The following is a 13022-nucleotide window of genomic DNA, read 5'->3' as shown; positions in this document are numbered from 1 at the left end:
GCTCTTTTTATTTCCACACATCTCTCTTACCCTTACGTTACTTACTCAATCAAACCACCTCGCACCACACATTGTCCTCAAACATCTCATTTCCAGCACATCCATCCTCCTGCACACAACTCTATCCATAGCCCACGCCTCGCAACCATACAACATTGTTGGAACCACTATTCCTTCAAACATACCCATTTTTGCTTTCCAAGATAATGTTCTCGACTTCCACACATTCTTCAAGGCTCCCAGGATTTTCGCCCCCTCCCCCACCCTATGATCCACTTCCGCTTCCATGGTTCCATCCGCTGCCAGATCCACTCCCAGATATCTAAAACACTTTACTTCCTCCAGTTTTTCTCCATTCAAACTTACCTCCCAATTGACTTGACCCTCAACCCTACTGTACCTAATAACCTTGCTCTTATTCACATTTACTCTTAACTTTCTTCTTTCACACACTTTACCAAACTCAGTCACCAGCTTCTGCAGTTTGTCACATTAATCAGCCACCAGTGCTGTATCATCAGTGAACAACAACTGACTCACTTCCCAAGCTCTCTCATCCCCAACAGACTTCATACTTGCCCCTCTTTCCAAAACTCTTGCATTCACCTCCCTAACAACCCCATCCATAAACAAATTAAACAACCATGGAGACATCACACACCCCTGCCGCAAACCTACATTCACTGAGAACCAATAACTTTCCTCCCTTCCTACACGTACACATGCCTTACATCCTCGATAAAAACTTTTCACTGCTTCTAACAACTTGCCTCCCACACCATATATTCTTAATACCTTCCACAGAGCATCTCTATCAACTCTATCATATGCCTTCTCCAGATCCATAAATGCTACATACAAATCCATTTGCTTTTCTAAGTATTTCTCACATACATTCTTCAAAGCAAACACCTGATCCACACATCCTCTACCACTTCTGAAACCACACTGCTCTTCCCCAATCTGATGCTCTGTACATGCCTTCACCCTCTCAATCAATACCCTCCCATATAATTTACCAGGAATACTCAACAAACTTATACCTCTGTAATTTGAGCACTCACTCTTATCCCCTTTGCCTTTGTACAATGGCACTATGCACGCATTCCGCCAATCCTCAGGCACCTCACCATGAGTCATACATACATTGAATAACCTTACCAACCAGTCAGTAATACAGTCACCCCCTTTTTTAATAGATTCCACTGCAATGCCATCCAAACCTGCTGCCTTGCCGGCTTTCATCTTCCGCAAAGCTTTTACTACCTCTTCTCTGTTTACCAAATCATTTTCCCTAACCCTCTCACTTTGCACACCACCTCGACCAAAACACCCTATATCTGCCACTCTATCATCAAACACATTCAACAAACCTTCAAAATACTCACTCCATCTCCTTCTCACATCACCACTACTTGTTATCACCTCCCCATTTGCACCCTTCACTGAAGTTCCCATTTGCTCCCTTGTCTTACACACTTTATTTACCTCCTTCCAGAACATCTTTTTATTCTCCCTAAAATTTAATGATACTCTCTCACCCCAACTCTCATTTGCCCTCTTTTTCACCTCTTGCACCTTTCTCTTGATCTCCTGTCTCTTTCTTTTATACATCTCCCACTCAATTGCATTTTTTCCCTGCAAAAATCGTCCAAATGCCTCTCTCTTCTCTTTCACTAATAATCTTACTTCTTCATCCCACCACTCACTACCCTTTCTAATCAACCCACCTCCCACTCTTCTCATGCCACAAGCATCTTTTGCGCAATCCATCACTGATTCCCTAAATACATCCCATTCCTCCCCCACTCCCCTTACTTCCATTGTTCTCACCTTTTTCCATTCTGTACTCAGTCTCTCCTGGTACTTCCTCACACAAGTCTCCTTCCCAAGCTCACTTACTCTCACCACCCTCTTCACCCCAACATTCACTCTTCTTTTCTGAAAACCCATACAAATCTTCACCTTATCCTCCACAAGATAATGATCAGACATCCCTCCAGTTGCACCTCTCAGCACATTAACATCCAAAAGTCTCTCTTTCATGCGCCTGTCAATTAACACGTAATCCAATAACGCTCTCTGGCCATCTCTCCTACTTACATACGTATACTTATTTATATCTCGCTTTTTAAACCAGGTATTCCCAATCACCAGTCCTTTTTCAGCACATAAATCTACAAGCTCTTCACCATTTCCATTTACAACACTGAACACCCCATGTATACCAGTTATTCCCTCAACTGCCACATTACTCACCTTTGCATTCAAATCACCCATCACTATAACCCGGTCTCGTGCATCAAAACCACTAACACACTCATTCAGCTGCTCCCAAAACACTTGCCTCTCATGATCTTTCTTCTCATGCCCAGGTGCATATGCACCAATAATCACCCATCTCTCTCCATCAACTTTCAGTTTTACCCATATTAATCAAGAATTTACTTTCTTACATTCTATCACATACTCCCACAACTCCTGTTTCAGGAGTACTGCTACTCCCTCCCTTTCTCTTGTCCTCTCACTAACCCCTGACTTTACTCCCAAGACATTCCAAACCACTCTTCCCCTTTACCCTTGAGCTTCATTTCACTCAGAGCCAAAACATCCAGGTTCCTTTCCTCAAACATACCACCTATCTCTCCTTTTTTCACATCTTGGTTACATCCACACACATTTAGACACCCCAGTCTGAGCCTTCGAGGAGGATGAGCACTCCCCACGTGACTCCTTCTTCTATTTCCCATTTTAGAAAGTTAAAAAAATACAAGGAGGGGAGGATTTCTGGCCCCCCGCTCCCGTCCCCTCTAGTCGCCTTCTACGACACGCGAGGAATGCATGGGAAGTATTCCTTCACCCCTATCCCCAGGGATAATATATATGTATGATAATATATATGTATGATTCATGGAGAGGTGCCTGAGGATTGGCGGAATGCTTGCATAGTGCCATTGTACAAAGGCAAAGGGGATAAGAGTGAGTGCTCAAATTATAGAAGTATAAGTTTGTTGAGTATTCCTGGTAAATTATATGGGAGGGTATTGATTGAGAGGGTGAAGGCATGTACAGAGCATCAGATTGGGGAAGAGCAGTGTGGTTTCAGAAGTGGTAGAGGATGTGTGGATCAGGTGTTTGCTTTGAAGAATGTATGTGAGAAATACTTAGAAAAACAAATGGATTTGTATGTAGCATTTATGGATCTGGAGAAGGCATATGATAGAGTTGATAGAGATGCTCTGTGGAAGGTACTAAGAATATATGGTGTGGGAGGAAAGTTGTTAGAAGCAGTGAAAAGTTTTTATCGAGGATGTAAGGCATGTGTACGTGTAGGAAGAGAGGAAAGTGATTGGTTCTCAGTGAATGTGGGTTTGTGGCAGGGGTGTGTGATGTCTCCATGGTTGTTTAATTTGTTTATGAATGGGGTTGTTAGGGAGGTGAATGCAAGAGTTTTGGAAAGAGGGGCAAGTATGCAGTCTGTTGTGGATGAGAGAGCTTGGGAAGTGAGTCAGTTGTTGTTTGCTGATGATACAGCGCTGGTGGCTGATTCATGTGACAAACTGCAGAAGCTGGTGACTGAGTTTGGTAAAGTGTGTGAAAGAAGGATGTTAAGAGTAAATGTGAATAAGAGCGAGGTTATTAGGTACAGTAGGGTTGAGGGTCAAGTCAATTGGGAGGTAAGTTTGAATGGAGAAAAACTGGAGGAAGTAAAGTGTTTTAGATATCTGGGAGTGGATCTGGCAGTGGATGGAACCATGAAAGCGGAAGTGAATCATAGGGTGGGGGAGGGGGCGAAAATTCTGGGAGCCTTGAAGAATGTTTGGAAGTCGAGAACATTATCTCAGAAAGCAAAAATGGGTATGTTTGAAGGAATAGTGGTTCCAACAATGTTGTATGGTTGCGAGGCATGGGCTATGGATAGAGTTGTGCGCAGGAGGGTGGATGTGCTGGAAATGAGATGTTTGAGGACAATATGTGGTGTGAGGTGGTTTGATCGAGTAAGTAATGTAAGGGTAAGAGAGATGTGTGGAAATAAAAAGAGCGTGGTTGTGAGAGCAGAAGAGGGTGTTTTGAAATGGTTTGGTCACATGGAGAGAATGAGTGAGGAAAGATTGACCAAGAGGATATATGTGTCAGAGGTGGAGGGAACGAGGAGAAATGGGAGACCAAATTGGAGGCGGAAAGATGGAGTGAAAAAGATTTTGAGTGATGGGGGCCTGAACATGCAGGAGGGTGAAAGGCGTACAAGGAATAGAGTGAATTGGAACGATGTGGTATACTGGGGCTGACATGCTGTCAGTGGATTGAACCAGGGCATGTGAAGTGTCTGGGGTAAACCATGGGAAGTTGTGTGGGGCCTGGATGTGGATAGGGAGCTGTGGTTTCGGTGCATTATCACCCTGACAGCTAGAGACTGAGTGTGAACGAATGGGGCCTTTGGTGTCTTTTCCTAGCGCTACCTCGCACACATGAGGAGGGAGGGGCTGTTATTCCATGTGTGGCGAGGTGGCGATGGGAACAAATAAAGGTAGACAGTATGAATTATGTACATGTGTATATATGTATATGTCTGTGTGTGTATATATATGTGTACATTGAGATGTATAGGTATGTATATTTGCGTGTGTGGATGTGTATGTATATACATGTGTATGTGGGCGGGTTGGGCCATTCTTTCGTCTGTGTCCTTGCGCTACTTCGCTAACGCGGGAGACAGCAACAAAGCAAAATAAATAAAAAATAAATAAATAAATATAACAACCAAAGGCCTAAACTTGTATTAACCACTTCTTTGAGTTTAGTGTACCTAGCATTATCTGAAAGAATGTTATCAGGAGTAAAGATAGATGAGAAAGTAAGAAATATTTGCAAATCATTTAATGTTAATGTACTGATAATGTATGTCCAGATGATAAAAAATTCTTGTGGACATTCTTGTGATGCTTATAAATTGTGTATTTCTTTGAGCTCTAACCACCTTAGTTTATTTATTCTTTTGGTAATTCACTGGGCTTTTAAGATGAACGTTTTATTTCGGTAGTTGCATCTGTTGCCATGAAGAGAAGCTAAAGGTTGGTGTCTACTTCATTTCTTTGTCTCACAGAAGATATGTTCAAGAAAATATTTTTCAGGGTTATGAAACTGGCCCAACATGCTATGGAACTTATGATAAGGGATGTTTTATTTTTGATTGTTTTTCTTTTAATTGATATCTATTTTATCTTTCTTGGTTGGCAGTAGTTTTTTATTGAAATGTACAGAGATGTGTCCAATGAAATTATCTCTTTAAGGCTGTTTTTCAGCCTCTTTCAAGAAGTTGCCTTAAATGTCTTAAATTTGGATGTATTGGATAATAGGAGATATATTTGAGAGCATTCATGCCTTTTTAGGCTGCCATCACAAGTGTTTTACTTCAAATAGAATCTTGTTGATATGGGATATTAAAAGCAGGTTCTTTTATCTTAGAATCTGACTTTCCTCTTTTGCCATACAGAACTAGGGTTTTTATATATCAAAAGAAATTTCATGTGGCTTCAACCTTTTCACTGTGCCAGGCCTTGTATCCAGTATCTGCTCTGTGTAAGGAATTATTTCAAATATTTTCGAAAAATACTTCCATAAGTTTGTCATTATGATTAACTAGAATATGATTTTGTAAATGACATAAAACATAGCCTTATGAAACATTGTTTTTGCATGCTTAATGGCATTTAACTTGTTCTGCTCTGTTGCCAGGCATATAAGAAGTACTGTACTGTCAGGGCATTGCCCAATTACATTAGGGCATTAGTTTTAGATTTGGACAAACACACATGGGAGGACATGGAAGGAGGTGTGGTGTGAATGGGAATGAGTGAAAATTATTGGGGAAGGGATGAGCAATTCTGCTATCACCAAGAGTATAGGAGGGTGTTACAGAGCATGGATGGGATGGATCAAAAATAGTTTTTGTAAAAGGAAAGACTGGGATTGTGAAATATGCATGTGTATATGCTCCTGTGAATATGAAGACTGTATGAGATAAGGTTAAAATGAACTTTTCTGGAGAAATTTGAATGACCGTATAAATGGTTTTGAGAATGATAAACATGTTTCTGTTGGGGGATATGAATGTGAAAGTGGAATGTGATGGAGCTGGTGAGATAGTTGGTAAATGGGGAGTGCCTGAAGTAAATGAAAATGGAAGCTATCTTGTGGATATTTGTGCTGAGAGGGGTTTATGCCTTGCAGATGCCTTTTTTCAGCACAAGACAATCCACAGGAATGATGGAAGAGAAGAGCAAAAGGCTTTGATTGACTATGTGGCAGTGGACAAAAGATGGATGCCAGAGTCATGAGTCGTGAGAAGATTCTTTGGAGACTGACCATTTTGCAGTTCTTGTGGGGATGAAGATTAGGGAGGAGTAGAGGTATGGTGTAAGGAAGAATGGAGATGTAGAAGTGTTGGCAAGCAAGAAGATGAATCAAGAAAAATACAGGGAGGAGTATGAAAGGAAAGGAACTGAAAGCTTAGATGGAAGTGTAGTGAATGTAGGAATGCAGTCATGTGTGAATGAGGTGTTTAAAATATTTATTTATTATTATACTATGTCACTGTCTCCCACGTCAGTGAGGTAGCGCAAGGAAACAGATGAAAGAATAACCCAACCCACCCTCATATACATGTATATACATAAATGCCAACGCATGCACATATACATACCTATACATTTCAATGTATACCTACATCTACATACACAGACATATACATATATACACACGTACACTCTCATACTTTCTCCCTTCATCCATTCCCATCGCCATCCCGCCTCACATGAAATGGCACCCCCTCCCCCCATGCGCATGCAAGGTAGCGCTAGGAAAAGACAACAAAGGCCTCATTCGTTCACACTCAGTCTCCAGCTGTCATGTGTAATGCTCCAAAACCATAGCTCCCTTTCTACATCCAGGCCCCACAAAACTTTCCATGGTTTACCCCAGATGCTTCACATGCCCTGGTTCAATCCATTAACAGCTCATCGACTGTGGTATACCACATCGTTCCAATTCACTCTATTTCTTGCACGCCTTTCACCCTCCTGTATGTTCAGGCCCTGATTGCTCAAAATCCTTATCACTCCATATTTCCACCTCCACTTTGGTCTCCCACTTCTCGTTCCCTCCGCCTCTGACATATATATTCTCTTTGTCAATCTTTCCTCACTCAGTCTCTCCATGTGACCAAACCATTTCAATACACCCTCCTCTGCTCTCAACCACACTCTTTATTACCACACATCTCTCTTACCCTTTCATTACTTACTCGATCAAACCACCTCACACCACATATTGTCCTCAAACATCTCATTTCCAACACATCCACCCTCCTCTGCACAGCCCTATCTATAGCTCATGCCTCGCAAACATATAACATTGTTGGAACCATTATTCCTTCAAACATACCCATTTTTGCTCTCCAAGATAACGTTCTTGCCTTCCACACATTCTTCAATGCTTCCAGAACCTTCACTCCCTACCCTCCCACCCTGTGACTCACTTCCACATCCATGGTTCCAGCCACTGCTAAATCCACTCCCGGATATCTAAAACACTTCACTTCCTCCAGTTTTTCTCCATTCAGACTCACCTCCCAATTAACTTGTCCCTCAACCCTACTGAACCTAATAATCTTGCTCTTATTCACATTTACTCTCAGCCTTCTTCTTTCACACACTTTACCAAACTCAGTCACCAGCTTCTGCAGTTTCTCACCTGAATCAGCCACCAGTGCTCTATGATTAGCAGACAACAACTGACACACTTCCCAAACCCTTTGATCCACAACAGACTGCATACTTGCCCCTCTCTCCAAAACTCTTGCATTCACCTCCCTAACAACCCCCATCCATAAACATATTAAACAACCATGGAGACATGCACCCCTGTTGCAAACCGACATTCACTGGGAACCAGTCACTTTCCTGTCTGTCTACTCATACACATGCCTTACATCCTCGATAAAAACTTTTCACTGCTTCTAGCAACTTACCTCTCACACCATATATTCTTAATACCTTCCACAGAGCATCTCTATCACCTCTACCATATGCCTTCTCCAGATCCATAAATGCTACATACAAATCCATCTGTTTTTGTAAGTATTTCTCACATACATTCTTCAAAGCAAACACCTGATCCAAACATCCTTTACCACTTCTGAAACCACACTGCTCCTCCCCAATCTGATGCTCTTTACATGCCTTCACCCTCTCAATCAATACCCTCTCATATAATTTCCCAGGAATACTCAACAAACTTATGCCTCTGTAATTTGAGAAATACTGTTAAAGGATGTAGAATCAGTAGTTGGGTACAAGGTAGTGAGATACAGGAATAAAAAGGGCAATGTATGTTGAACAGAAGAGACTAGAAATGTTGTGGAAGAGAAGAAAAGGCATGTGGTAGATTGCTCAATGGGTATGTACCAGTAGAAATCCAGCAGAGGGGTAGGAAGAATGCAAAATATGTGAGCTGAATGTTAAGAAGCTGATAGAGAGAAATAAAGTAGATGAAGATATTGGAAGAAAGTTAAGTGAAAAGTTTTGGGATAATAAGAAACTACACTGGAAGAAGGTAAAAAAGGAAAGAGGTGAATGCAAGAGTGGAAATGTTGATGTGAGAAGTAAGGAAGGGGATTTGCTGAATCCAAAGGAGGAAGTGAAAGGAAAATGGAAAGAATATTTTGAAGAACTGAGGAATGTGGGAGAAGGGGAGGCAGCAGTTGTCACATGCTTGGAGGAGGGAAGTAAGAGGATACAAGTGCAGGGGCCTATAGCAAAGAGAGAGGTAAGAAGGGCAATAATGAGGCTGAAGGTAGGAAAGGCACTTGGAGTGGATGGGATTATGGGTAAAATGCTGAAGTATGGAGGAGAAAGTCTGATAGAATGGATTCATCTCATATGTAATTTAGCATGGAAACAAATAGTTTTGCCTGAGGATTGGATGAAAGCTATTATTTTTCCTTTATTCAAAGGAAAAGGTGTTAAGGATTTATGTAGCAATTGTAGGGGAATTAGTCCGTTAAGTATACCAGGAAAAGTGTATGCAAGAATATTAATTGACAGTGATGGAAATAACTGAATGCAGAAAATATGAAGAGCAAGGGGTTTTAGAAAAGATAAGGGAAGTGTGGATCAAATTTCTGTTGTAAAGATGACTGTGGAAAAGTATTTAGCGGAAGGTGAGAAGTTCTATGCAGTTTTATGAATCTGGAGAAAGTGTATGACTGAGTTGAGTGGAATGCTTTGTGGGATGTGTCAAGGTTATATATCATAGGGGTACAACTTTTGGATGGTATAAGTGCCTTCTATAGAGGAACAAATGCATGTGTAAGAGAGGATGGAGAGCTGAGTGAAAGTTCTGTGATACATGTAGGTGTGAGGCAGGGCTGTGATGTCACTGTGGCTTTTTAATTTATATATGGATGGAGTGATAAGAGGGAGGTCAAGAATCCAGGCTGTGGAAGTGAGCTATTTGAGAGGAGCATGTGGTGTGACTAGATGGAGTGAAGAAGTAGATAAAAGGGTGTATGAGAGATGTGGTATTGCAAGAATGCAAAGGAAGTGAATTCTGGAGTAGTAAAATGGGTAGAACATAGTACTTTGAGAGGGTTAGGGCATGTGGAAAGAATGCAAGATTGGAAGTTTAAAGGAGAGTGTATGATAGTACAATTAAAGGTGTTGGTGTGAGTGGAAGACCACTTGTGACATGAGCAAATATTGTGGAGGAATGCTGGAGGAAGAGAAACAGAGGAAGCATGTGTGGAATAGTGTATGCAAGGGAGGCATGTAAGGACAGGGATAAGTGGAGACTTGCTGTGGCCACACCTTGATGGGAGTTCCAGAGGGAATGGGCATTAGAGATATAGATAGATAGACAGACAGAGTAGGATTTTTATAAGTGGTTAAGTGTTGCCTAGAACAGGATAGTAGTATCCTGTAAGTTCATGGGGAAAAAATGGCAACAGGGGTAATGCATCCTTTATGCAAGTCACGTGTCTTTCCTTTTTTTTTTATTCAAGATGTGCAAATGTCAATGAATGTATATAAGATTTTAGTCCTTTGACATTATTTTTATACTACTTGAGCTTATTCTAAATTTTGTACCACTTGAGAAAAGTTTTCCTCATAATGTTATCCTTAAAGGTTTTTCATTGAAATGAATTGCATGTTTGTTTATGCTAAGCATGAACTAAGGTTGATTTTTTGAACTTGCTTTGTATATATGCTAACTTATATGTTTTTTGTTCCACATGCATCTTGGAAGTGTGATGTTAGATACCCTAAATTTTTCTGGCATTTAATCTGTTGTTGTGGGGATGAGGTGCAGCAGTTTATGTATGATGTTAATTGCATGTAAATATATTGCTTTGTAGTTGTAAAAAAAAATTGTGTTTTTCATTGCTACTAATGATCCCGTATTTAACTTTGTTTGCAGTTGTTCAACAAAGAAAGGTTATGAATGTTTTCTTTAACCTCCTTATGAAGATAGTAAAATAATTATCTTTGTTTTCTTTTCTTTTTAATGCACCTAAGGAAACCACCAAGAAAGTAATTCAGGTAAGAAATTTTTATAGTTAATAATGTGATTATGTAATTATTATAGTTAATAATCTAATAGATTAGAGTTTTGATAACTGAACACTTCTTAGGATGATTTGGATGTCTTATAGATATTCATGAGAGGTATATAGGCCTGTGTCTTGATAAGTGAGCATATGGTGGATTATTTTGATTATTTTAGATAGAAACAGATGGAAGACCACCAAGACAAATTTTTATCTTTAACAAAGATGATTTAATTTTAGAGATATTTTGGTGAGTTTTATAGGTCTATATTTGAAGAAGTAGATGTGTGAAGGATTCCATTATCCCTTTCATTGTATGTAGTTTTGTTTTCTGTGTTTCTCTGTGCACAAATCACAATAAAAGAAAATAAATTTCTGCCAAACAGAATCTCTCTGTGTCATAAACCATTGAGGAAAATGCCCCCAAAAGTAATATACTTTCCTCAGTCTTGGTGTGGAAGGGGCAGGCTTTGACTGGCAGTTTGCAACCTCATTATTTATGTAAGTACCATCCTTTAATTACCACTCCACCAAATATAAACCTATCTGAAACCACAATCCCAAGTCAGACTCAAGTCATGGTTTCCAATTAACACTACATACACTACATTCCTACAGTACTACAAATACTAACCAGTTTAACACAACTTGAGTCCAGGCCCTTTATGCCCATGATGCAACTACCACAATGAAGACACTGAACACTTAGCACATTGTGCTGCACTTTCCCCACACATACACAATATCATGACCCTCTGTGACCTTTGGTCCTTCCTGGTGGATATGGGCAACTTCCTGTGTACTACAACAGCCCCATAAAGATAGAAGGGACTCCTGGGGTAAGAGTAAGTTATTTACTTAAACAAGTTACAGACTTTATGGTTTTTTGTTTGGAGTGATTTCACATATCCCATATGTACCATTTACATATTTTCTACATATATTTTTCACTGAGTTTAGAATGGCAAAAGATGAGAGTTAATGAAGCTAGTGGAGTGGGTGAGGAATGAGAGGTATTTAGAGAACCACTGTTGGCATGTGCAAGTCCATGTGGCATGTGGAAGGTGGGAGGAGGGCAGGGGAAACAGCATTCAGAGTGGTTGGATGATGAAGTAAAGTTGCTAATGAAACAGAAAAGGGAGTTATACCCTCCTGAGCAATGACAGAAAATCTTTTGCCAATTTTATTGCTGGCTACCATACAAGTCACTCACAACTGGGTGAATCCTAAAACCCTTAAACTGTACAACAGAGTTCCCCAAGGAGCTGAGTTTTTCCTCCAGTCTCCTTTAACATCTCTGTACAGAACCTTTCTTTGCTTCTAGCAAACAACAGTATGAAGGTCCTCTTATATGTAGATGAGCTCACAATCACATTACGACACCCTGACACTACTGTAGCATCAGCAGACATGCATCGCTGCCTTATACAGTTTGTACAACAGATCACTCAGAACGGGTCTGCAACTCCACAGAAATCTTCAATCAGTCTTTTACCCCCAGACACACACACAACTCCAATGCACACCCTCCAGCCACCTCATGTGGACAGTCAAAAAATAGAACACCAACCATTCTCTGCATTGCTTATGACACACACAACGTTCACTCTTCACACCAATAACATCAACACATCAGCAACACAGGAAGTAAATGCCCTCAGACAACTAACTGACATCAGATTTGGACAAGATAGAGATTCTCTTAGCATTTTGCATCATCCACACCACACACAAGAGTTAGCAAGATATTTGTCAGGAATTTCGATATATGAATGGCAAACTTGATTCACTATACTGAATGAGTTCTAATATAATCAAGAATGCTTACAGAGAATAATCAAATATATATAGGGTTTTGGTATATTACACATGACAGCTAGAGAATGAGTGTGGGCAGATGTGGCCTTTCTTCATCTGTTTCCTTGTGCAATCTTGCTGACACAGGGAGCAGCAATTGGGTATGGGGGAGAAGAGAATGCATATGTTATCTTTTTTCTTTTCCTTCATGCATTTGTGCTGTTTTCTGTGGGAAATGGATGATGGCGAGCAAGTATGAATATGTATATGTTGCAAGAGGTCACAGTGGTGCCTTTGGTCTAGTATATGCTTAAAACCACAGAAAAATGAGACATGATAAGTTTCTAAATGCATTTTCATATGATCATGTCATCAGAGGAGATACAAGAATGAGATAGAAGACATAGAACAGTTAGGTGATATACAAAGAAGAGACATAGCTAAGACACCATTGGTAAGCAAGTGTTAACAGAGGGTCATAATGCTTGTTTACCAATGGCGTCTTAGGCATGTCTCTTCCTTGTATATCAACTGACTGTTCTATGTCTTCTGTCTCATTTTTGCATCTCCCCTGGTGATGTGATCATTACATGACAGTGCACTTGGGGACTTACTGTGT

At 40.4% G+C, this 13022-nt stretch overlaps 1 protein-coding gene across 10 annotated transcripts in view; it reads left to right on the top strand.

The window, feature by feature from the left end:
* LOC139749912 (uncharacterized) overlaps positions 1-13022 on the top strand; it is a 342664-nt gene that overhangs the window by 207987 nt on the left and 121655 nt on the right. For 6 of the 10 annotated variants that reach the window (XR_011713065.1, XM_071664324.1, XM_071664317.1 and 3 more), the window contains exon 10: positions 10575-10598. The exons of the other annotated variants lie outside the window; for them this stretch is intronic. Coding sequence is in view for 5 of the 6 variants with exons in the window: in XM_071664324.1 (XP_071520425.1) it covers positions 10575-10598 (24 nt within the window). In the remaining variant the exon portion in view is untranslated. The remainder of the gene's footprint in view (positions 1-10574; positions 10599-13022) is intronic. 10 annotated transcript variants of the gene reach the window in all.

The sequence above is a fragment of the Panulirus ornatus genome, chromosome 8 (assembly GCF_036320965.1).
Source record: "Panulirus ornatus isolate Po-2019 chromosome 8, ASM3632096v1, whole genome shotgun sequence".
Taxonomy (NCBI): Eukaryota; Metazoa; Arthropoda; class Malacostraca; order Decapoda; family Palinuridae; genus Panulirus; species Panulirus ornatus.
This window is presented reverse-complemented; position numbering and strand designations above follow the sequence as displayed.